At 50.3% G+C, this 24,545-nt stretch overlaps 2 protein-coding genes across 4 annotated transcripts; one reads left to right on the top strand and one right to left on the bottom strand.

Annotated features, from left to right (window-relative positions):
• Positions 1–277: 277 nt before the first annotated feature.
• Zdhhc24 (zinc finger DHHC-type containing 24) lies at positions 278–6,488 on the bottom strand. 3 transcript variants are annotated; one of them, XM_041661987.1, is made up of 4 exons: positions 6,167–6,488; positions 4,389–4,666; positions 893–1,194; positions 278–564 (listed from the first exon to the last, which is right to left on the bottom strand). In XM_041661987.1, the coding sequence occupies exons 1-3, from the start codon at positions 6,445–6,447 to the stop codon at positions 899–901; spliced, it is 855 nt and encodes a 284-aa protein (XP_041517921.1). In that variant the 5' UTR covers positions 6,448–6,488; the 3' UTR covers positions 278–564; positions 893–898. The 3 variants fall into 3 exon arrangements, with proteins under 3 accessions (XP_041517921.1, XP_041517920.1, XP_041517919.1); XM_041661986.1 differs by having other exon boundaries at positions 278–1,194; XM_041661985.1 differs by lacking the exons at positions 278–564; positions 893–1,194 and adding an exon at positions 2,113–2,510.
• Positions 6,489–7,289: 801 nt separating this feature from the next.
• On the top strand, positions 7,290–24,515 carry Actn3 (actinin alpha 3). Its single transcript, XM_041661385.1, has 21 exons — positions 7,290–7,445; positions 13,745–13,859; positions 14,086–14,205; positions 14,520–14,606; positions 14,686–14,773; positions 15,242–15,320; positions 15,405–15,486; positions 16,527–16,612; positions 16,915–17,007; positions 17,517–17,747; positions 17,839–17,986; positions 20,013–20,163; positions 20,644–20,752; positions 20,840–20,980; positions 21,399–21,581; positions 21,999–22,133; positions 22,217–22,396; positions 23,317–23,463; positions 23,550–23,615; positions 24,001–24,159; positions 24,241–24,515. Exons 1-21 carry the CDS (start codon positions 7,302–7,304, stop codon positions 24,397–24,399), a joined length of 2,703 nt encoding a protein of 900 aa, XP_041517319.1. The 5' UTR covers positions 7,290–7,301; the 3' UTR covers positions 24,400–24,515.
• Positions 24,516–24,545: the final 30 nt, after the last annotated feature.

Here is a 24,545-nt window from a genome sequence, read left to right on the forward strand (position 1 = left end):
AGCAGATTCAAAGATCTGGGTTCAAATCTAACCTCTTAGTCCAGGCATGGTGGTGAATGTTTTAATCGTAGCACTCAGCAGAAGCAAAGCCAGGCAGTGGTGGGGTACGTCTTTTAATCCCAGCATTCGGGAGGCAGAGACAGGCAGATCTCTTGATTTAGAGGCCAGCCTGGTCTACAGAGTGAGTTCCAGGACAGCCAGGGCTACACAGAGAACCCCTGTTTCCAAAAAAAAAAAAAAACAAAAAACAAAAAAACAAAACAAAAAGCAGAAAGTATAAAGCATAAGGAGGTGGATTTCTTTGAGTTTAAGACCAGCAAAGTCTACATTTCTTCCCCACAGTCTTGTCACATGGCTTAGCAGAGCTTTATGTTTCTTACAAAACAATGATCCTAACTCTGAACCCACATACAGGAAAGCTACAATAGCTCCCTGGAAATCCCTGCTGCAGAGACGTTTCTTTGGAGTGCTATCCTCTAGAGCACATTTGAATTCTCCTGGCCTGGGTCCCGCCCATTAGGGTCTCACGTCTTCTGTAGTCTCCAGGCCTGACAAGCATGGGAACTGGAAAACAGCAAGCAAAATGATGAAGTGAGGGATAGGAACCCAGTAAAGACTGGGGAGGCCAAGAACCAGCCTGGTAGAGGGGCAGACAGGCAGGTCAAGTAGACCCCTTGCCAGACCCTCCTCTGCCAAAAGGGGCCGAGTTGCAGTGTCTGAACTCTAGATATGGAAGAGGCCACACTGGGCAGGATCAAGGAGGGAGCTAGAGCTGCACACTACAGGCAGGAAGGGCTGACCTGGCCTCTTTCCTGCAGCTGGCAAGAAGCTGAAAGCAAGCTCTTCGGCTCCCTCCTCTGCTCCCCTCCTCCCTAGTCAGTTCTAGCTCTACCTGGACTCAGGAAGCCACAAGACCCACATCAGCTGGTGTCTGGAAAGTGATCCCATCTCCAGGCAAAGGGGAGGCCAGAAAAGGCCAGAACCAGACTAGGGCCCAGCGTGGACCCAGGGCTGCCTGCAGGTTGTGGCTGGTGCCCAGGTCATAGCAGTGCTGACCCCGAGCCCACTCCCATGTGGTCTGGCCCCGCAGCAGCAGCATCCCATGGAAAAGCAGTCCAGCACCACACAGCAGTGCACCTGCCACACATGTGTCCACCACAAAAGCTAAGGCGAACTGGGCCAGAGACACTTTGCCTGTGGGGAGAAAACAAAAAGGGTCTCAGATAGCAGTTGGCTGGCCTCCCCAAACCCAAATCCTGCCTTCCTCCCACCCAGGAAGTGGGTGGGACTCCATTCTGTGAGTTCAATTACTCAGTTACACCTGGGATCTATGTTACATGGAAAAGAATAGCATCTTTTACCATCTTGGCCTCAGCAGGCAGCTAGTTCCTGCTGAACTGACCACCAGAGGCCATGAAACACTGTGCTAAGTGAAAGAAGCCAGGCGCAATGGCCCGTGGTTGTGGGATGTGATCTCTGTGAGCTGTCTTGAATGGACAAATGCATGCACAGAAAGACGACTAATGACCGTCAGGCTTGAGGGCTCTAGGACGTCACCAGAGGGCTGCTGACTGTCACTGCATTTCTCCATGGAGTGAAAATAGTCTGATATTAGACAGTGGTAACGGCTGCACTGCACTAATACTAAATACAGATATTTAGAACACTAGTCTATGAAATGTACACTTCCAAATGACTAAAATGATGTCTTGTATCAGTAAAAGAGTACTTAATCTGAGGAGATGGCTCATTCAGTGAACTGCTTGCCTTGCAAGTATGAGACCCTGAAAGCAGATCCTCAGGACCCACATACAAATCTGGACGTGGTACCATATAGCTGTAATTCCAGTGATGACTGAATGGGAGGCAGAGACAGGCAGACCCGATAGTCTGTCGCCTAGCTGGTCTGGCCTCCTTGTCAAAGTTCCAGGCCAAAGAGAGACTGTCTCAAAGAGAAGGTGGAAGGTGCCCAAGGTTTTTTCTGACTTTCGCATGCGCACACACACACACGTACCCACCCCAAACCATGGCAGAAATGTTCTGCAAAAAAAAAATAGTAAGGGTAGAGAAAATGATTTCATCTATTTTCATGAAAGGGGGAGAGAACATCCTGTCCAGGAGAGACTCTTAGACAGAGTCAATGATTTGGCTATTTATGAAGAAGTCCTGTTGCCCAGCAGATGTGTGCGCAGTAGAGACCTGCCTGGAGGAAGGAGCTCCAAGAGCAGCCAGACTTGCCAGAGTGTGTGGAGGGAGACGAGAGGGTACAAAGTCTGTGGAGACCAGGTGAAAGGAAGACCAAAAAGGAGGGAAGAGATGGAAATATTGAAGTCGGAGCTGTAGGTCAAAGGCAAAGCATATCAAGATTGCAGCACTGGAAGCCCCTGAGCCTGAGGGGTCCTCTAAAAGCAAGATGAGAGCTGGGTTTTCTGGCCTCTGTAGGAGGGCATGCAGAGCAGAGCCAGGTGGGAGCAAGGAGAGGCAGGAGGCAGGAGAAAGCAGCTGCACACCTGCAAAATAAGGACAGGTTTATATAAGGTAGGAGAACCCCAAAAAAGACAATGAAGAAAACTGGGGCACAGGAAGAGGAATGGACAAAACAAGCAGAGGCCTCCAGTAAGGGGGTGGGGTGTCAACTTTCAAAAACTGTGGGTCCTTGAGCCCACCAGGGAGAGCTGAACACAGGAACATTGTTGTTCTCTGTTTTAGAGATAAAATCTCAAAAATACACAGCTCAGACTCACCTTCAGCCCTATATGTAACCCAGGCTGGCCACAAACTTTCAATGCTCCTGCCACCTGAGCTTCAAATGGAGAACAAGGTAGTGAACCTAGCCACGAACATATGGCATCATGTATATCTGGCTGCTTCAGTAGCCAGGGGAAGGAAGATGAGCTAGGATGCTTGAGAGAGTGGCAGGATAAAGACAGAAATGAAGGACCCCTGAAGACAGCAGCAGTGAAGATGGGACAGGCAAGATGAATAGGAAGGTAACAACCAAGCAGAAAGGACAGAAGGTGGAGGGCCCAGAAAGGATGGGGGGGCTGGAGAGATGGCTCAGTGGTTAAAAGCACTGACTGCTCTTCCAAAGGAACCGTATTCAATTCCCAGCACCACATGGCAGCTCACAACTGTCTATAACTCAAGGATCCAGCACCTTCACACAGACATACAAGCAGGAAAAACACATAAAAAAAAAAGAAAAAAAATTAAATAAAGCAAAAAGGGATGGCTAATGGAGATGAAACATTCTGGGTTCTAACAAGAAGTAGGTGTGCTAGCGTGTGGTGGTGCACGTCTTTAATCCCAGCACTCAGGAGGCAGAGGCAGGTGGATGTCTGTGAGTTTGAGGTCAGCCTGGTCTACACAGTGAGTTCCATGACAGGCTCCAAAGCTACAGAGAACCCTGTCTCAAAAAACAAACAAACAAACAACCAATAAACAAACAAAGTAGGTGTGGATGTGAGAGTTGGCGAAGTGAAACACAGATGGAGGCCTAGAAATGGGAGCCAAGAGTGAGCACATGCCTACAACCTCAGTACTTGGAAGCTGAGGAAGAGGATGGTGAGTTCAAAGCCAGCCTGGGCTTCATAGCAAGACTGTGTAGGGAGGGACAGAGGGAGCGCAGGCAAAGTAAGTCATCTAGGCATGAACAGGATTGCTGACAGTTTTGGTGCTTTCAGTTTCAACAGATCCCAGGACTGACAGGCCCAGAGCCCGAGTCAGTGACAGGGAACAGTGAAGTAGGCTATGATGGCTGCAGAGAAACACCTAGCCCCGGAAGACACAGAACCATGGAGAAGTATATGGAAGAGCTTGTAAAGAGACCAATGTGAGCACCTCAGTGGCTTCCAGAGACTGGAGTATCTGGGACAGAGGACTTAGGTTCATCTCCCCTAAGATAACCTTCTAGCATTCAACACCCAACGGGCTCTCATACTAGCCTTTCCTCCTCTGTAGCAAGCTCTGGGATCCTTGACTCTGCAGGAAGAATTCTGTTCTTGTCTTGGAGCCCCAATGTAAAGCACAGGGTTTTGTTTTTTGTTTTTGTTTTTCAATTTTATGAGACAGGGTTTCTCTGTAGCTTTGGAGCCATGCTGGCACTCACTCTGTAGACCAGGCTGGCCTCGAACTCCCAGAAATCTGCCTGCCTCTACCTCCCATATGCTGGGATTAAAAGTATAAGCCACCACCACTGCCTAAAGCACAGTTCTTCACACTCAGTTAGGTATGAGGCTTCCCTCTCTCCCTAAATGACACTAGGGCTGGGTCCCCAGAGCATTGCCCAAGAGAACCAGCTGGACACCCCACTTCCAATGGAAAGGGACCTTGGTCCCCAGCACAGTGCAAGGGTCTCTGGCTGCTGCAAGGTTCAGAAAGCTCCCCACCTGTGAGTAGCATGAGCCAGGGCAACAGCAGGAGCGCCACCGTGTAGACAGCTGAGTGGGCCCGCAGCAGGGCTGACAGGGCAGGGCTTAGCAGCACCGACACGTGGAGCAGGACACCAGCAGTGTGAAGCAGCAGGCACAGGAAGGGCCGGTAGTTATGGAAGCCCACGCAGCGGCCCAGTAGGCGGCAGTGGTGGTCACGACGGAGGATGCACACACGGCAGGCAGAGCAGTGCCCACTACGTGGTGGCACCTGACTTTGACACTGGTAACAGTAACTGCAGAGATGGGGGAGGGGAAGAACCACAGGTTAGTTAGTGCCCCAGACCACGCCCAACCTCAACCCCAGAGGCCATGTTGGGGAAGCAGGAACAGCCTTGCCAGGCACCATGACCTCTAGCACTGCAGGTCTGAGGAGGCATACCCACTGAAAAACAAAGTTTTCAAAGACATGGAAGTGCTTCTGCCACTAACAACTCTTTTCCTCTCTCCACTCTGGAATATTCTGACAGACAGAGGCTTCTGACCTTTGGTGGTCTGTTTCCTCCTCCCAGGAACCAGTTCAAAATTTCCCAAGTGGCTAACTCTACCACCTCGTAGCGCAAATGCCTCAATGAGGTCCCCCTTGACCACTTATTTACTTTCTTTCTCTTTTTTTTTTTTTTTTTTTTTTTTTTTTTTTTTGGTTTTTTGAGACAGGGTTTCTCTGTAGCTTTGAAGCCTGTCCTGGAACTAGCTCTTGTAGACCAGGCTGGCCTTGAACTCACAGAGATCCACCTGCCTCTGCCTCCCAAGTGCTGAGATTAAAGGTGTGCGCCACCACCATCTGGCTACTTTTATATTTTTGTTTTTACTTGCAAATGATGAGTTAGTCTTAACATATTTGCATATGTTCTGGATTTTTAGTAAAATGCGAGTTAACTAAATCGTGCTAATTAACAAATCCATCACCTAAAGATCCTGTGCTGAAAACTGACCATGTATTTAGAACTGAAACTCTGGGCTGGGGAGATGGTTCAGTAGTTAACGGCATTTGCTGCAAGGCCTGATGACCCATTCAGCCTCTAGAACCCAAATGGAAGGACAGAACTCCCAAAAGTTGGGCTGGAGAGGTGGCTCAGTGGTTAAGAGCACTGCTTGCTCTTCCAAAGGTCCTGAGTTCAATTCCCAGCAACCACATGGTGGCTCACAACCATCTGTAATAAGATCTGGTGCCCTCTTCTGGCTTGCAGACATACATGCAGACAGAATACTGAGAATACTGTATACATAATTAATAAATAAATCTTTAAAAAAAAAAAAAAGAACTCCCAAAAGTTGTCCTCTGACCTCCACACGTGCGCCGTAGCACCCACGACTGGACTTGGGCACACATCATAAATACAGACAAAAATAACAAAAACAACTGACACTTGCGCTCCTCGCCTTTTTTAGCCTGATCTATTTTTTCACATCATCTTTTACCATCACTTTTACACAATTTGCTTATTTATTGGGCTTATAATTTAGTATCTGACCCTTCCGCAACTGAAATCAACTCCAGGAGGTCGGACATCTGTTTTTACTTGAGTCTCCGGAACAGTGCCCGCTCAGCATCTAAATGAATAAGTAGCGGATGCCAGGTTCTAAAGGAATTCTTTGGCTCTAACAACCCGAATGCTAATGTCATCTGGTTTCTGACAACTCAAGTTCTGGGGCCTCTCTTGGTCCCAGCGCCCCCACTCACCTTGACCCTCCGAACCCCCTTCCGCCCGAAGACCCCCGTGCCCGACACTCACGCCCAGCCCTGGCCCAGGCCGCGGCCAGCCAGCATCACGCCCCGAATGCTAGGATCGGAGCGCAGGAAGAGTCCCACGTTGCCCAGCAGGTTAAGAAGCTGATAAGCAGCCAGCGCCAGTTGCAAGGCCCGGGCCAGGGGTCCCAGCGGAGGCGGCCCGGGCCCCAGCACCATCACATAGGCCAGCTCCAAGACCACGGCAACGGCCCACAGCGCGGTGAGCACCAGCGGCAGTTGCGTGGGCGCTCCTTCTGCGCCCCGAGCCGCCCAGGGCTCCCCCATGGTTCCGACCCACCCGCCGTCAGATCCTTGGGACCCCACCGCTTCCGTATTGGGGCGGGCTTAGCAGCGGACGGGCGTCTGCCACGACCAATGAGATATCTACAAGGGTGCGTTGCTCAGATTCGCAGGGAGGGTCCACAGACACAGAGAAGTGATTGGCTGGCCGAAACATTTCGAAATCCGGTTGGTGCTGCCGCCCAGTGTCAAAGTGAAGTGGTTGCCCAGAGTGCTGCGAGGGCCACGCCCCCTAGATTGGCTGGCTGCCACTTCGGGAGGATTGGGTTGCAGCACCCGTGGCGTCGGGGTTTCCCGGCTCAGCACATTCTCCCCACACTCCTCTACAGCCACCCCGGTATTAATAGACCTGGCTGGTCCTATCATCTGGCTCCAAGCTCGGGTGTCTCCATCATCCCAGAAAACTTCCCAAACAGCTTTACTGTGAGAGAGAATAAGGGTCTGTTTCTCGCGCGCAGTGCTGGAAGGAGGGCAGACTCAGGTCCAAAGGGCAGCTTTTAAGATGGCCTGCAGCCACCACCTGGACTGCACTTTACAGACGAGGAAACAGACAAGGTCCATGACTCGAGATCACACAGCAAGCTAACCACAGCTGAAATGCGAACCGTCTGTGAAGGCCAGTAGTCACTCAGCATCCCCCGCGGTTCCGCAATCTTCGACTCCAGAGCAAACTTTTCTCTGGTCCAGACCCAAGCTCTCTCGCCCCCTATCTGGCCCCACCCACCTCCCCCATATTTAGTACGAATCTGATCTGGGGCTGGGACCGGCCCTACTTAACCCGGCCTGAGCGTTCAAGAGCTCGCCCAGTGGAGCAGAGCAGAGCCAAGTTCCTGAGCAAGATGATGATGGTTATGCAGCCCGAGGGTCTGGGGGCCGGGGAGGGGCCCTTCTCGGGCGGAGGGGGCGGCGAGTACATGGAACAGGAAGAGGACTGGGACCGTGACTTGCTGTTGGACCCTGCCTGGGAGAAACAGCAGCGGAAAGTGAGTGCTCACCCATTTCCCAAAGGCAAAACTGAGGCTGAGAGGCCAGGCAGTTCTTCCCGGGTACCTGGGCAGTTCAAGGACAGAGCCTTCCTTTAATCTAGACTGCCACTCCCCAGTCCAGGCTCTGCTGTCCCCAGGGCTAGAAGGAAGGCTGGGAGTCCTCAGGTGGGATTTAGGATGTCAAGGAGTTTCTGGAGTCCCTAATGGCCTCTTCCCTCCCTCAACTCCTTTGAGCCCACTGCCCCGCTTCTCCCCGTGAAAGTAGGTTTTGGACAAGGTCCAAGAGATCCAGCTTGTTGGGTGGGAAGTGGAGGGGTCTCTATACACCCACCCCACTCTCCAGTTAAGTATCCCTAGACCCAATCCTGAAACATGCCAGGCACACTACCGTGTGTGGTGTAGAACCAACTCGTACTTTTTCCCATCTCTGCTATGTATTCTGCTCAGGGTGGCGTCCTCAGTGCCTCTGTAGGCTTGAAGATTAAAGAAACTGGGGTCCAGAAAACGGCAGAGATAGACAGCCTATTATATACTGTAAGGAAGAAAAATAATTCCCCCACCTGAGGGTCTTTTCCTTTGCCCCACCCCATTCTTTCCCAAGATACTCCTCCCTGCCTTAGAAACCCTGAGTCTGCTGAAAAGGCCAGAAGGTCGAGAGGAGGGGAGCCCTGGGTCCCCTTACCAGTAACTTAACCCGGGGACCCAGATGGACACTTGTGCTGAGGCAGCGCCTTTGGGGGAGCTCAAGAGGACCATGTGGGCAGCTGTTGCCCAGGCCCAGCCTTGTAGGGCACTGCCCCCTCCCTCCCTGAACTATTTTCTCTCCTAGCTCTCCAGTGGAGGGAGCAAGACACCTGGGTTCCCTAAAGAGAAAATGACCCCAGTTGGACTGAGAAAGCATTGAGGAGCTGCAGGCCAGCATGGGGAAGGCAGCTATGAGGCTGTTGGACATGCCTTTTTGTCAACTACGCCTTATTCCAGGAAAGGGCAAGGTGCTGGTGTACCCAGCGGAATTTGTAGGACCTGAGAACCCCAGAATTTAGAACCAGAGCATTTCTCTGGGTTAGATGACAGAAGTTGACTACAGGGGTGGGGAGGCTGAGATGCCTGGGGTGATCCACCCTCTACCCTGCCCCCCTCACTTCCCTGCACCTGTCTCCAAGCATGGCTGTGGTCGGCAATCCCCGGGTGATATCATCCCTGCCCCTGGTTCCAGCTGCTAATTACTCCTCAGCAACTCCCGTCCCTACCCCCAGCCATCCAGCCCTCTCCCAGATCCAAGGCTACGTGTCCCTACCATGACATCTGCCTGTCTCTTGCCTTTGTCAACCGTCCTTTCATTCCAGTTTATAGCCACCCCTATGTCTATCATCAACGTCCAATAACAACCCCATTAATTCATCAAAAAAACAGGGTTGATGCTCTGAAAACAAGTCAGCGGCCCTGTAGATGGACATGTGGGTTATGTCTTTCTCATTCCACATTGTTGAACAAGGCTGTAACATTCTTGTGGTCAAGCCAGGCGATGGTGGTGCATGCCTTTAATCCCAGCACTCGGGAGGCAGAGGCAGGTGGATCTCTGTGAGTTCGAGACCAGCCTGGTCTACAGAGCTAGTTCCAGGACAGGCTCCAAAATCACAGAGAAACCCTGTCTCGAAAAAAAAAAAAACAAAAAAAAAACCAAACATCCTTGTGGTCAGGTACCTGTCTGCTCCATCCATCCCTGCTCCTAATGCTTCTTGGTGACTGCTTCCTTGCTTATCAGTGACTCCAGGACCCAAGGTCTCCAGCTTTGGAGAGCTCCCATTCTCCCCTGATACCTGAGTCCTCTTCAGTTGACCATATTGAAAAACAATTGGCTCATAAATACTTCCTATTTTTAAGGTCTCATGTAGCCCAGGCTAGCCTTGGATTTGCCGTGTGACCAAGACTGACCTTGAACTGCTAGCCTCTGCCTCCCCTTTCTTTCCTTGTAAAAGTTTTATGAGATTTATTGATTTTATTTTATGTGTGGTGTTTGCCTGTGTGTATGTATGTGCATCATATCTATGCTTGGTGCTTGAGGAGGTCAGAATAGGGCATCAGAGTCCCTGAACCCGGAGTTATGGGTGGTAATGAACCACCAAGTGGGTGCTGGGAATCAAACCCTGGTCTTCTGCAAAAGAAACAAAACCGCAGGTGAGCAATCTATCCAGCACTTTCTCCATTTTTCCTTTTTACTTTCTTTTCTTTCTTTCATTTTTACTTGTTTGTTTGTTTGTTTTTGAAGACAGGGTTTCTCTATGTAGCCCTGGCTGTCCTGGAACTAGCTCTGTAGACCAGGTTGACCTCTAACTCAAACTCACAGAGATCTGTCTGCCTCTGTTTCCCTAGTACTGGGATTAAAGGTGTGCACCACCCCTGCTGGGCTCCTTCCCCCACTTTCTAAGTTGGGGGTTGCAGGTTTGCCCTACCACACCAGGTTTGGAGAGGTGCTAGGAGTCAAACCTGGGGCATCTTGTGTGCAAGACACTCACTCTATCCACCGAGCTACATCCCAGATGTTCTATAAATACATCTTTTTAAAAAAAAAAGTTTTACTTTAATGAATTATTTTTATTTATGTGTATGTACATGGTGCCATGGAGACCATCAGAGGGTATCAGATCCCTAGAGCTGGAATTACAGGCAGTTATAAAGGCTCCTGACATGGGTGCTGGGAATCCAATCTGGGTCCTTTGGAAGAACAACCAGTGCTCTCAATCACTGGGCCATGATCCCAAGTCCATAAATAGGTATCAAGAAGGTCTGAAATCAGAATGAAACAAAGTACACGGCCCCACACACCTCCTCACATCCACTCCCATCGCTTTCTATCCCTGTATCCATTCTCACCTCCTCATTTCCCCCTTCCATTCTGACAACCATTGTCCCTGCTCTGCAACCAGAGTGAGCTTTTAAATTTAGTTTTGGGCTACATTTGGGAGACCGAGGCAGGCAGCAGCCCTCTCTCAGATGGTCTGTTTGACATAACGAGTGTCAGGATAGCCAGAGCTGCATAGGGAGACTTGTCTCAAACATAGTAAGTTATGATGCCTCCCTCTTGCCTGAAGCTTTGCCAACTCTCTGTGGCTCTAAGGATCAAGTTCAAACTCCCTGGCTTAGCACCCAGGATCATGCATGACCTGGCCCCTGCCACCCCTCCGGTCTGTCTCTCACCACTGACACCCCAACACCTCCAGTTTCCCAGCAGTGGCCACAGTGCTGCAGCCCCGCAGAGGGAACAACTGTTTCTCCCTGGATATTTCCCCTTGTGTCTGCCCCTGCCTGACATGCCCTTGGCTGCCCTTCCTGGGCCTGCACCAGCTCCTGCTCTTCCATCACAGATTTGATGTGAGCCTCCATCAAGAAGCCCCACCCCCGCTCCACCCCAGATCCCTCTGCCTGTCTCCACTGGTACACCTCAGAGAACAACGTGACTCTGATTGACTGTGAACTCCTTCAGGGCAGGGCTACATCTTACTAAAACTCATATTTGGGACTGGGAATGTAGTTAATTGATTTATTAAGTTGATTAAGTTCTGACTTAGTTTAGCATGAGTTAATCCGCAACTTGAATCCTCAGCATCAAATAAACAGGGTATGGTAGTACATGCTTGTCTCCATGTCTGTCTTGATGGAGACAGGAGAATCAGAAGTTCATTGTCACCACTGGCTACATGGTAAGTTCAAAAATACATGAAACCCCAGAATCCATAAGACTTGGCCTCAGGTTTGCCTCCACGAACCCCCACAACCCCACCACAGCCAAGCTGCCTGACCTCCTGCCATTTGTAGACTCAGTGCATCCAGACTCTAGTTGTAGAAGCAACTGTAGGAAATATGAATACAATCTCTTGTGCTTGGGTCCCTACTAAGGCCCATTTCTACACCCCTTGTAACAGAAGCTCATCATGTTCCCTGAGCAGTGACAGCTGTCCAGTGCTTATAGCACCCTCTTCCACTCCAACTCCCGGCAGACCTGGCAACCTGGTTAAGGAGAGAATTCCAAATGGTCTCCAGGGCCACCTCTCAAGAACATCAGTTTTATGGTGGGAGAAATGCTTTTCTACCAGCTTAGTGGTTACACATGAATTTACTGATATTTTAATTATTACCTGCTGCCCCATGGCCCCACAGTTAGTGCCCCCTGGCCACTCAGGCTATGACCTGGTAGAGCTTCCAGTCTCTTGGTCCTGACTCTGCAGCAGTCAACATATATAGGTTCAAAATTAACTCTCTATCATTCTATTTATCAATAAATTCTATTTATCAATAAGACTCGGGAGTCAAACCAGCAGTGGTGGTGCACACCTTTAATCCCAGCACTGGAGGCAGAAGCAGGCAGATCTCCATGAGTTTGAGGCCAGCCTGGTCTACAAGAGCTAGATCCAAGCTGGGCGGTGGTGGCACACGCCTTTAATCCCAGCACTTGGGAGGCAGAGGCAGGCGGATCTCTGTGAGTTCGAGACCAGCCTGGTCTACAAGAGCTAGTTTCAGGACAGGCTCCAAAACCACAGAGAAATCCTGTCTCAAAAAAAAAAAAGAGCTAGTTCCAGGACAGGCTTCAAAGCTACAGGGAAACCCTGTCTTGAAAAAAATAAATACATAAAAAGACTTGGGAGTCAAAGGCTGGGGTGAAAACCTGCTAGCTCAGAGTGGTTGATTTAGCTTTTTGACTGAAGACACTGCAAGACAACTCTTCCCTTGTCCCAGAACCAAAAAGAAGTGCCATACTCAAGTCCCCACCCTTGCCTTCCTGTATGTCTTCTCTATCAAAATTGCCAGCGTGTCTATGACCAATTCCAGTCAGTCACTAGCTCCACCTCCTGATTTAAGGTTTAACTCGAATCCCTAGTTTCAGGAGTGTCAGAGTTCGATCAAAATAGCCTACAATAGATGAGAATCCCAGGATCCTGCCAGGTCAAAAGAAGGGCCAGAGACATAACCACCCTGGAAAAATACAGGAACCAAACCACGAAGAGGTCAAGGACTGGCCCCAGATCACAGAGAGGGATGTGAGCTGGGGTTGGAGCCCAGCTGTAGACTCCATCAAGAATCCAGAGCCGATGGTATCACTCAGGGACTGAAGGCCTGGTTGGTTTGCAAGTATATACACACTCCTAGGATAACCCCATTCCCAACAAACACAGCCATATCTCAATCTTCTTATCAAGGTGGAAGCTGAGGCTGGTTGTAGGGGAGGGGGTCATCAGTGCTGGGAAAGAGACCATGTGGGCTGCAGTATCTGGTCAACCAGTCGCTTGTATGAGACCCAGCGAGGATAATTAGGTGTTTAATGAATCATTCTGAAATAACAGTCGATTGTTGATCACCCATGCGATGCTTTTATGTCCAGGTTTCCCTGGCAGCTGATTCCCACCTCTCAACTAGATATGACTCCCTTGAGGAGCTCTCGGTTTAGAGACCATGTCTCTGGCCTATCTGGACCCAGGGCATGAAGTGTGTTAATGTTTTCTAATCCTATCTCCAGTGATTAAGATTAGACAAAGCTGTGTAGCAGGCTTTTTCTTTGGGTTGCCAGTTCGCAAAAATGACATGGAGACTTATTATTAATTATGAAAGCTCGGCCTTAGCTTAGACTTCTTTCTAACTAATTCTTATAACTTAAATCACACACACCCCTTTTTTTTGGTTTTTCAAGACAGGGTTTCTCTGTAACTTTGGAGCCTGTCCTGGAACTAGCTCTTGTAGACCAGGCTGGCCTCAAACTCACAGAAATCCACATGCCTCTGCCTCCTGAGTGCTGGGATTCTTTTTAATCTACATTCTTTTGCATGTTTTGGTTACCTTTATTCTGGCCTCCTCATCCTGCTTCCTCCATGTTTGACTGGCAACTCTGCCTTTCTTCCCCCAACCTTCCCCACCCTCCCCTGCCTCTCTGTCCCAGAAGTCCTGCCTAATTGGCCATTCAGCTCTTTATTAAACCAACCACAGTGACACATCCTTGGTCTAAAGAAATATTTCCCAGCAAAGCCAGAGTGCTTGCCTTACCACAGGGAGGTCCCAAGTCCAAACTGGTACCTACAGAGGCCCCACTGCCATTTCTCTTCTCTCAGCTGAAATAAAACTCCAAGAAGGAATGAAGCTGGAGAAGGATACATAGCCCCAGTTGGACCAGGGTTCACATCCAGGGCCTTGAGTTCTAGGACCTATCTTAATGGAGGAACTAGGTCTGTGTGCTCCAGACTCAGTTCTGGGCATTTCCCATTCCCAGATCTGTTCCTACTGTCCAACCTACTGTCTTCTGTCCCTAGACCTTCACAGCATGGTGCAACTCACATCTGCGCAAGGCAGGCACTCAGATTGAGAACATTGAGGAGGACTTCCGCAATGGCCTGAAGCTCATGCTGCTCCTGGAGGTCATTTCCGGTGAGGGCACGTGTCTGTGGCCAGGGAAATCTGGAGGTTTGCGGGAATGGTGGCAGCCGAGTGCTGGAGGGGAGTCATACTGGAGGAGGGAGCGCTTGGGAGCAGCATTTTCAGTGCTGAGAATCAAATCCAGGGCTTCAGTCAGGCTAGACAAACACTGTGCTCCTGAGGTATGTCCCAGGTCCCCTCCACTAACCTTTGCCCCTTACCCTCTCCTTATACTCAGGCGAGAGGTTGCCCAGGCCAGACAAGGGCAAGATGCGCTTCCACAAAATCGCCAATGTCAATAAGGCCCTGGACTTCATCGCCAGCAAAGGAGTTAAGCTTGTGTCCATTGGCGCTGAAGGTGAGAAGGGAGAGGAGGGGCCTGGGCAAGGGCTCAGAGGGAGTCAGCAGGTTTCGTCGGCAAGACCCAGTGGAGATAATTAATCCTGTCTATCAGAGGCAACTGTACCCCAATGCTAGCCCAGGACCTGGTACCTAGCAGGTGTTCAACAAATCATTCTAAAATAGCACTAGATGACTACCGAGTGCTTGTAGGCGTTTGGTAGATATCAGACTTTAGGTGTGGCACCAGGGTCAGAGGCTGAGCCAGAGAACCGTGCACTGAGGCCTCGACACAAAGGCCTGGAGTCCAACCGTGACCCCTGTCCCTGGCAGAAATTGTTGATGGGAACCTGAAGATGACCCTGGGCATGATCTGGACCATCATCCTCCGCTTTGCCATCCAGGACATCTCTGTGGAGGGTGAGTAGAGGAGGAGTCAGATGGATGGGGCCAGCTCAGACTCTTTCCCAGCTAACACTTCTGTCCCTTTGTCCTCCAGAGACCTCAGCCAAAGAAGGCTTGCTTCTCTGGTGTCAGAGGAAAACAGCGCCATATCGCAACGTCAACGTACAGAACTTCCATACCAGGTCTGTTTGACGGCATCAAGGGGACTCAGTGAGCAGCTCTGGTCCCTGGTCCATGAAGGTATAGACTGACCCCACCCCAAGCCTCAGCAATTGGAGGGTTCCAGTTCAGTTCTTGGAACAGCCTCTGAAACGAGGACTCAGGGTATAGTGAATGAATGGGGCTGAACAAGGAGGGTGGCAGACCTCTCCTGGGGCAAGGAACGTTTGTGATATCCATAGACATGTATTTCAGCCAGAGAAGACCTGGATACCCCACACACCTAGAAACTGGTCTGGCGTGAGCCTACAAACGGGAAGGGATTGCGATTGTGAGGAGCTGTGAAGAGATGGTCTAGCAATGAGAGGCAAAGGAATTTGCACTTGACTGCATGTCACAGAAAAGGGCAGTTCTGCCGGGTGCTGCTAGGTTGAGGGTAGAACACGGCCTCAGCCTGAACCCAAGCCTGACGACCCTTTCTGTCTGTTCAGCTGGAAAGATGGCCTGGCCCTCTGTGCTCTCATCCACCGCCACCGGCCAGACCTCATTGATTATGCCAAGCTGCGCAAGGTGGGCCTCTATAAGTCACAGACCTAGTTCTGCAGTCTGTGCCTTCAGCTGACCTTTCAACTTTTCCCCCTCATGCCTCCCTAGGATGACCCAATTGGAAACCTGAACACTGCTTTTGAGGTGGCAGAGAAATACCTGGATATCCCTAAGATGCTGGATGCAGAAGGTGAGCTCGGTGGATGAGAACGTATTAAATAGACACGTGACCCCATCCAACCTCCACATAGCGCCATGCTCTTCCCCCTCCAGTGATATTTTACTCCTGCCCCTTACTCTATCCCTACCCTTCTTCCATTTCAAAATCAGAGCCTCATGTAGCCCAGGCTGGCTTCAAACTCAGTATGTATCTGAGGCTAGCCCTGAACTCCTGATTTTTCTACCTCCACTATTCAAGTGCTGGAATTATAGGCATGTGTTACCGCTCCTAGCTCTTTTCACAATGTCTCATTCCTCTTTCCTCTTCTCCAGGAGCTTCCCATCACACACCCCTGCCCTCTGTCTCCCGGCTTTCCTCCATCAAATGGCTCTGCCCTCTTTCTCATACCCCAGTCTCCTGCCTATTCAGGATAATATTGGTTCCCAAGACTGGAAGCTTCTCTGGGGAACTTTCTGCCTGTGCTCCCTGAGTCCAAGCAATGTTCAGTCAATGAAGCAGCAAACATTTTCTGAGTGGCTGCTGCTTGGTATCCTAGATGTCTGTGCACCAAGGAGACTGCTTCTGGCCCCTAAGGAAATATAAGACTTAGAGAAGAGGCAGAGAGACTGAGTTACAGGCTTCTGGGAGCACCAGGCAGAGATCAGAGACCCCTCCTGAGGGCCTCAGATCTGCACCCTCATGCATGGTCTCACACCAGGCCCTGGGGTGATCATAGATCAGAGACCCCTCATGAGGGCCTCAGGATCTGCACCCTCATGCATGGTCTCACACCAGGCCCTGGGTCATAGAGGGCTTCCTGAAAGAGCTTGGGGTAGCAGGCAGCCCGTGACTAGTAATCTCCACTTTTGTCATCCTGAGGGTGTTCTTTGCATAGAGGAGAGAGTCTTGAGTTCATTCCCCACCCTGGCTTTGGTCAACATACACTTCATAAGACAAGAATTGAGGATGTTGCTAAGGTGCAACACTTGCCTATCATGAGAAAAGCCCTGAATTTGATTCCTGTGCTTCAAAACAAAACAAAAAACCATATACCTTGCTGTCTTTCCCAGACATTGTGAACACCCCAAAACCAGATGAGAAAGCCATCATGACCTATGTTTCCTGCTTCTACCATGCTTTTGCTGGGGCTGAGCAGGTAAAGGAGGGTCTCATTGCTGCCCTACTGAGGACATTGCTGCCTAGGTAGGGTCTAAGAGCCTGACCTTGGTGTTAGCCCAACATTTGGAGGTGCCAAGCCCTGTAAGTGGGAGGGAGGGCCACTGTCTCAGTGGGCCTTCAGGGAGCTCAGGTACAGAGGCCTCTGTCCAGAAAGCTCCTCCCACCTTAGAGAAGTGACCACCCCTTCTCGATTTGTACACAGGCCAAGTTGTTGAGGGAGGCTAGATTGGGGTGTCTGGGGTAGCTTGTCCTCAGCCCTCTTCTTTTCCCCCACTACAGGCAGAGACCGCTGCTAACAGGATCTGCAAGGTGTTAGCTGTGAACCAAGAAAATGAGAAACTGATGGAGGAGTATGAGAAATTAGCCAGTGAGGTATGGCTAGGGCAGAGAGCACTGTGCTCCTTACCCTGTCCCACTGAACGTCCCAACTCCTCTAACCTTAACCGCTGGCATGAGTCTGCAGAGCATCCTTCCAGGTTCTTCCTGTTCCTGCCCTTCTGTCAGCTAAAACCCCTGTTATATATTTACTGATCCTGTCCTTCCTTGACATTTAGGCATCCATATGTTCTTTTTCTATATATCTACCTATTTTGGCCCCTAGACTCAGAGACTGATTGTCCTGGAATTGGGATGTGGTTCAGTGTTAGACGGCTTGTCTAGACTATGGGAAACCCTAGATTCAGCACACACACACACACACACACACACACACACACACACACGTATCCTATTCCTTCTCTGGCCAGTGAGGACAGTTTGAAAGTCCCCCTCCACGTATCTGAGGCCTGGCCCTCTGGCCACAGTCTATGTGTAGAATGGAGATGGGTGGGTAAGGTGTGACAGTCAGCTCAGAGCTCTCTGCCTTGCTCTGGTCCTGGCAGCTACTGGAGTGGATTCGTCGCACTGTCCCATGGCTGGAGAACCGCGTAGGCGAACCCAGTATGAGTGCAATGCAGCGCAAGCTGGAGGACTTCCGGGACTATAGACGCCTGCACAAGCCTCCCCGTGTGCAGGAGAAGTGCCAGCTGGAGATCAACTTCAACACGCTGCAGACCAAGCTGCGCTTGAGCCACCGACCTGCTTTCATGCCCTCTGAGGGCAAACTGGTTTCGGTGAGCTAGTGCCCTGGGTGACCTTGGGTCCTTGATGCCTATCTGCATACTGGATGAACTGTGGTGGAGGCCACCTTTGTTTCCCACACAGGATATAGCCAATGCATGGCGGGGCCTGGAGCAGGTAGAGAAGGGCTATGAGGACTGGCTGCTTTCAGAGATCAGGCGTCTGCAGCGGCTTCAGCACCTGGCTGAGAAGTTCCAACAGAAGGCTTCCCTGCATGAAGCTTGGACCCGCGGTAGGTGTATCTCATGGAACTGGACTCTTTCCTGGGACAAAATGCACAGGACAGGGGCAGATGCTTTGCAGGGAGCCAGAGACCCCTCCCCCCTCCACACACACACGAAATTGTCTTGCTATATAGTGCTAACTAGCTTGGAACTCATTATGTAAGCCAGAGATCTACCTGCCTCTGCCTCCTGAGTGCTGGGGGTGCTGGGATTATAGACATGAGCTGCCAAACCTGGCTGGAGACCAGATTTCTCATTCTACCCTGTCTTGCTACAGTGCACTCTAGGCTCCTCTTGGGACTGGTTTTGTTACCTAAACACTTAATCTCCCTCCTCTCAGGCTCTGGTCCTCTGTAGTCTTTTTGGATTAATTTGTCACTTGGCTTTTGTATGTGGAAGTGTCCAAAGATAAGTCCCTAATCTCGACATCGCTATGTCATATTCAAGGTATATTGATGTAGAATGCTGCATAAGTCAAATACATAACTCTCCATAAATAACATCATTTATTTAGGTTTTTTTTTTTTTTCGAGACAGGGTTTCTCTGGTTTTGGAGCCTGTCCTGGAACTAGCTCTTGTAGACCAGGCTGGTCTTGAACTCATAGAGATCCGCCTGCCTCTGCCTCCCAAGTGCTGAGATTAAAGGCATGCGCCACCACCGCCCGGCCATTTATTCAGGTTTCTATCAGAGATTGCAGTCCTACAAAAGAATAAATCAGCCGGGTGATGGTGGTGCACGCCTTTAATCCCAGCACTAGGGAGGCAGAGGCAGTCAGACTGGCCTACAGCATGTGTTCCAGTATAGCCAGGGCTGTTATACAGAGAAACCCCGTTTTGAGAAACTTAAAAAAGAAAAAACAAACAAACAAACAAGAACAACAGAAAACAAAAACTACCCCCAATCTGTTCTTTTAAAATGAACAAACATTAATGATGATTGTGGAATAGTGAATAACAATAGTTTGAATAGGAGCTGGAGAGATGGCTCAGAGGTTAAGAGCACTGGCCGCTCTTCCAAAGGTCCTGAGTTCAATTCCCAGCAACCACATGGTGGCTCACAACCATCTGTAATGAGATCTGGTGCCCTCTTCTGGCGAGCAGACATCCATGCAGACAGAATGCTGTATACATAATAAATAAATAAATCTTTAAAAAAATAAAAAAAACTTAAAAAAACAATAGTTTGGATATTTTTATAAGAATTTCTGAAGTTGCCAGGTATGGTGGCACACTCATTTAATTCCAGCAACTGGGAGGCAGAGTGGGCAGATCTCTGAGTTTGAGGTCAGCCTGGTCTACAGAGTGAGATCAAGGACAACCAGGGCTATACAGAAAGAGACTGTCTCAAAAACAAGCAAAAAAAATCTTGAAATTTTTAGTTTAATGACTCTGTTGCAATCTCTGAACCTTTGTGTCTGTCACATACCAATACAGGGCCTCAAATGAAGTGTCCCTACCACTACTGTAATGAAGATGGTGGTCTTTATTTGTAAAATTATAGTAATTATTACTTTAAAAACACTTTTGCATTTATTATTTATTCATACAGTAATTATGTATTCACAAAGGCTCTGTCATCCATCAAGTATCAGGCACTGTGTCAGGCGCTGGGAAACGGTGGTGAGCAAAAGAAGCCCAGTCAAAGATTGAGGAGTTCACAGGGGCACTGAGAAGTAGTTCAAAGGCCAGGCGCGGTGGCGCACGCCTTTAATCCCAGCACTTGAGAGGCAGAGGCAGAGGCAGGCGATTTTCCGAGTTCGAGGCCAACCTGGTCAACATGGCGAGTTCTAGCAAGACCAACATAGAGAGACCCTGTCTCAGAAAAAAACAAAACAAAACAAACAAAAAAACAGAAGAGCGGGGGAGGGGTCGATATCAGGTAATTCCAAAATTGTAGCAAAGGTCATCCTGGACGGTGCTGGGATTGGCAAGCAATGCCAACGATCCGGCTGACATATTAGGGTATACTGGGAAACCTTACACCCCAGCCATGGCGGTCTCTGGGTGACAGGACCCTATTCTCTTCCCGAGCAGGCAAAGAGGAGATGCTGAACCAACACGACTACGAGTCGGCTTCGCTGCAGGAGGTACGAGCCCTGTTGAGGCGCCACGAGGCCTTTGAGAGCGACCTGGCAGCGCACCAAGACAGAGTGGAGCACATTGCTGCACTGGCCCAGGAACTCAAGTAGGCGTGACCAGAGAGCTGCCCCGCCCCCTTTCCATTGAGCCCTGCCATGAAGAAACCTACCCCGCCCCTTTTCACTGAGCCCCGCCCTATTCCTCTGTCACACCCGTACTTCTTATGCCCTTTCTGAAACACTGTCCCCAACCCCTACATTTATCCACTGACACTCCTCAGTTACAACGCGCATGGGGAAACCCCTTTATCTTAGGATATTTGCCCATCCCAGTCAGTCTTGGTCTCACTAACTACCTCCTCCAGTTCCCCTTCTCCCATAATCCTGCTTCTGAAACCTCAGGCTCCACATCCAGGGACTGGAGCTGAGGATCTTTGGTGCCAGTCTTCCTGCAATCACACACTGAGACCCCTGGAAGAGAAAGTTCCTCTCTGCCTCCCTAACCGTCACTCCTGCAACCTCACCCTGCCTTGGTTTCACTTAGGTCAGGGTCTGGCTCTATCCCTATTCCCCTTTCACCACACTAGTGAGCTGGACTACCATGAGGCAGCCTCGGTGAATAGCCGCTGCCAAGCCATTTGTGACCAGTGGGATAACTTGGGTACACTGACCCAGAAGAGGAGAGACGCACTAGAGGTGGGCAGGTGGGCCAGGGAACCGAGGGCAAGGTGATAAGGCCAGCAAGCCACGAAGGGTCTGATACATGGTCCCCCTGGGCTCTAGAGGATGGAAAAGCTCCTGGAAACCATTGACCAGCTACAGCTGGAGTTTGCTCGTCGGGCAGCACCTTTCAACAACTGGCTGGATGGGGCTATTGAGGACCTGCAGGATGTGTGGCTAGTGCACTCTGTGGAGGAGACTCAGGTGAGTGCAAGAAGTATTCTGGGAGAAGTCTGGGAGGCACTGGATGTAATGAGAAGTAAACTGGTCTCACATCCCATCAGCCATACCTTTAGGTTCCTGGATAACAGGAACAGGAAGCAGGAAAAACCCGTTATGGAGTGCTGGGCTAGCAGGCAAGATGCTTAGGTTCTTTTTGTTTGCTTTGTTTTTCAAGACAGGGTTTCTCCATAGGCTTGGAGCCTGCCCTGGAACTCACTCTATATACAAGGCTGGCCTTGAACTCATAGAGATCTGCCTGTCTCTGCCTCCCAAATGCTGGGATTAAATGCACGCATCACCACCACCTGTACCAACTACTAAACAGCTAGTTCCCTGTTCTGCCGCCTCTGTTGCTTGCAGTCAGTGAGTGTGCTGGTTGATCCTTCCTGTTCTCCCCCAGAGCCTGCTAACAGCACACGAACAGTTCAAGGCAACGTTGCCTGAGGCTGATCGAGAGCGAGGTGCCATCCTGGGCATCCAAGGAGAGATCCAGAAGATCTGCCAAACGTATGGGCTGCGGCCAAAGTCTGCCAACCCTTACATCACCCTCAGCTCACAGGACATCAACAATAAGTGGGACACGGTCAGTGCCACTGGCAACGCTGCATGGTCCTCACTTCCTCTTGCATATTTGAATCAATGAAACCTCTGGTGTCCCAAGATATGGGGTATAAAGCCCACCTCCATCCAGATCTGGGATCTGCCACAGATTCCTCCTGGCATTGGATAAGCCTCCAACACCATTTCCCTATCAGGACTGACAGACATATAGAATTCATTGGGTGCGTATCTTCCACAAGTGATACTTGTTATATCACTGGGCACCATTTTACAGATGAGAAACCTGGAGTCTATGAATATGAAGTCATTTGCCTCAGAGTTTATCCCAGTTTGCTTCATGAGAACCAGAACTGAAGTTTGAGGGCCTGAAGGTCATCTCGCCTCAGAACCATCTCCTGGCCCCCAGACTTGGTCATGATACAACCACTCTCCTTCCCAGGTCCGAAAGCTGGTACCCAGCCGTGACCAGACCCTGCAGGAGGAACTGGCACGGCAGCAGGTGAACGAGAGGCTCCGGCGACAGTTTGCAGCCCAGGCCAATGCCATAGGACCCTGGATCCAGGGAAAGGTGGAGGTAAGGGCGTGGATAGCTGGGTCAGCTCAGGGAATGGGATTGTGGGGGTTCAGAGTTCTTATCCTGCCTGGGTACCCTTACAGGAGGTAGGGCGGCTGGCAGCTGGGTTGGCCGGCTCTCTGGAGGAGCAGATGGCGGGTCTACGGCAGCAGGAACAAAACATCATCAATTACAAGAGCAACATTGACCGGCTGGAGGGTGACCACCAGCTGCTGCAGGAGAGCTTGGTTTTTGACAACAAGCACACAGTCTACAGCATGGAGGTGGGGTCTCACCCTTGGGAGAAGGGGGGGGAGGCCTGATGTATTCATAGAGGAGGGTCACCAATTCAGCCTGGCAAGCTTTTCCGATGTCCCATGGCAATATGGCTATCCAGCAATGGAAAGTGACTTGTCCAGGCTAGATGTGATGCACACCTATGATGCTATCACATGAAAGATAGAGGCACCAGGATCAGGAGTTCAAGGTCATTCTTGGCTATAGAGCAAGTTCAAAGTCATCCTGGGCTTCATGAGGCAAGCGGGGGAGGGGGGGGAGTGGGAAGAAGGGAGGAAAGGAAAGGAAAATGAAAAGAGGCTTGTTCAGAGTCATAAAGCATCCTAAAGCCCGACTACAAGATTGGCTATGGTTGATGAATATTTAATACATAATAAGCCATTAAACTTTAAGATAGAAAGGGCTGCTTAGAGTCACTTAGGGGAACTTCAAGATGGGGACAAAGGCCCAATAAAGGGGAGAACTTTTCCAATGTCACATAATGAATTAAGAATACAACCAACTAGGGGGCTGGAGAGATGGCTCAGAGGGTAAGAGCACTGACTGTTCTTCCAGAGGTCCTGAGTTCAGTTCCCAGCAACCACATGGTGGCTCACAACCATCTGTAATGAGATCTGGTGCCCTCTTCTGGCCAGCAAGCATACATACAGACAGAACACTGTATACATAATAAATAAATATTAAAAAAAAAAAAAAGAATACAACCAACTAGACAGCCAGGTGTGGTGGTGCGTGTCCAGCACTTGGGAGGCAGAGGCAGGTGGACCTCTGAGTTTGAGGCCAGCCTGATCCACATTGAGAGTTCCAGGACAGCCAGGGCTATACCGTCTCCAAACAAACAAAGTAAAACTGAAGGTAAGGATAAAGAGCTGGCCACCCACTGACTGCCTTGTCTCTTGCTCTCTAGCACATCCGTGTGGGTTGGGAGCAGCTGCTCACCTCCATTGCCCGCACCATCAATGAGGTAGAGAACCAGGTATTGACCCGAGATGCCAAGGGTCTGAGCCAGGAGCAGCTCAACGAGTTCCGGGCATCCTTCAACCATTTTGACCGGGTCAGCAGAGCCCAAGTCCTCTGAGCTAAGAGATGGGGGCTGGTGGGATTTGGAGACGGACGCTGATACCCGTTTGTCCTCTACAGAAGCGGAACGGGATGATGGAGCCTGATGACTTCCGAGCTTGCCTCATCTCCATGGGTTATGACCTGGTGAGCCCCCAAACCACTTCTACAAATACCATCAGTTCCCCTCCTTCTGCCTGGCTCTCTCTTGACATAAACCATCTCTGTTCAGCACACCCACACAAAGGCTGGTTAAACACAGAAGTAAATCAAGGTCTTAGCTTGCCCCCCCCCAAAGAAAAATGCTAAATTGTGAAATATTGGAGCTCTCAAGCAAGAGAGGAAATTGGGCAAAAGGCAGATTTCTGCCTAGCATGAAGGACTCTCTAAAGCCAAGCTGATTGTCTTGGGAAGAGGGTATGTTTTCACTGGGGTGATAACAAGCCAAGTATGGAAAGTCCCCCAGAGGGGACATGAGGGGCCCTCTTGGCTTTAGCGCTATGGACAAAGTGCCTGCCCTCTGTCTCCGAAGGGGGAAGTGGAGTTTGCTCGCATCATGACTATGGTGGATCCTAATGCAGCAGGGGTTGTGACTTTCCAAGCTTTCATTGACTTCATGACCCGAGAGACTGCCGAGACAGACACAGCTGAACAAGTTGTAGCCTCCTTCAAAATCCTGGCAGGAGACAAGGTGAATCCCATGTGGTGGAGGGACTGGTAGGCTAGGACATGACCCAAGACCTGTGGGCCCTTAATGTCTCCTCTTTTCCAGAACTACATCACCCCAGAAGAGCTGCGGCGAGAGCTCCCCGCCGAGCAGGCTGAGTACTGCATCCATCGGATGGTGCCCTACAAAGGATCTGGGGCTCCACCTGGAGCCTTGGACTACGTGGCTTTCTCCAGTGCCCTCTATGGAGAAAGTGATCTCTGACATTCTTAACAGAAAAGGAGAGAGGGCACTTCTGTGATGGCTTCCCCCGTCCCTCAGAGCAATGGCCTCAAGCTCATCCAGCACTGTGCTTCTGAATAAAGATCAGCCTGTGGGCCTCTCCCATGTCCTCTTGGTTGCTGAAGGGG

This window comes from Microtus oregoni, unplaced genomic scaffold, assembly GCF_018167655.1.
Source record: "Microtus oregoni isolate MIOR12 unplaced genomic scaffold, Mior012 000012F_ref0000307, whole genome shotgun sequence".
In the NCBI taxonomy this organism is placed as follows: Eukaryota; Metazoa; Chordata; class Mammalia; order Rodentia; family Cricetidae; genus Microtus; species Microtus oregoni.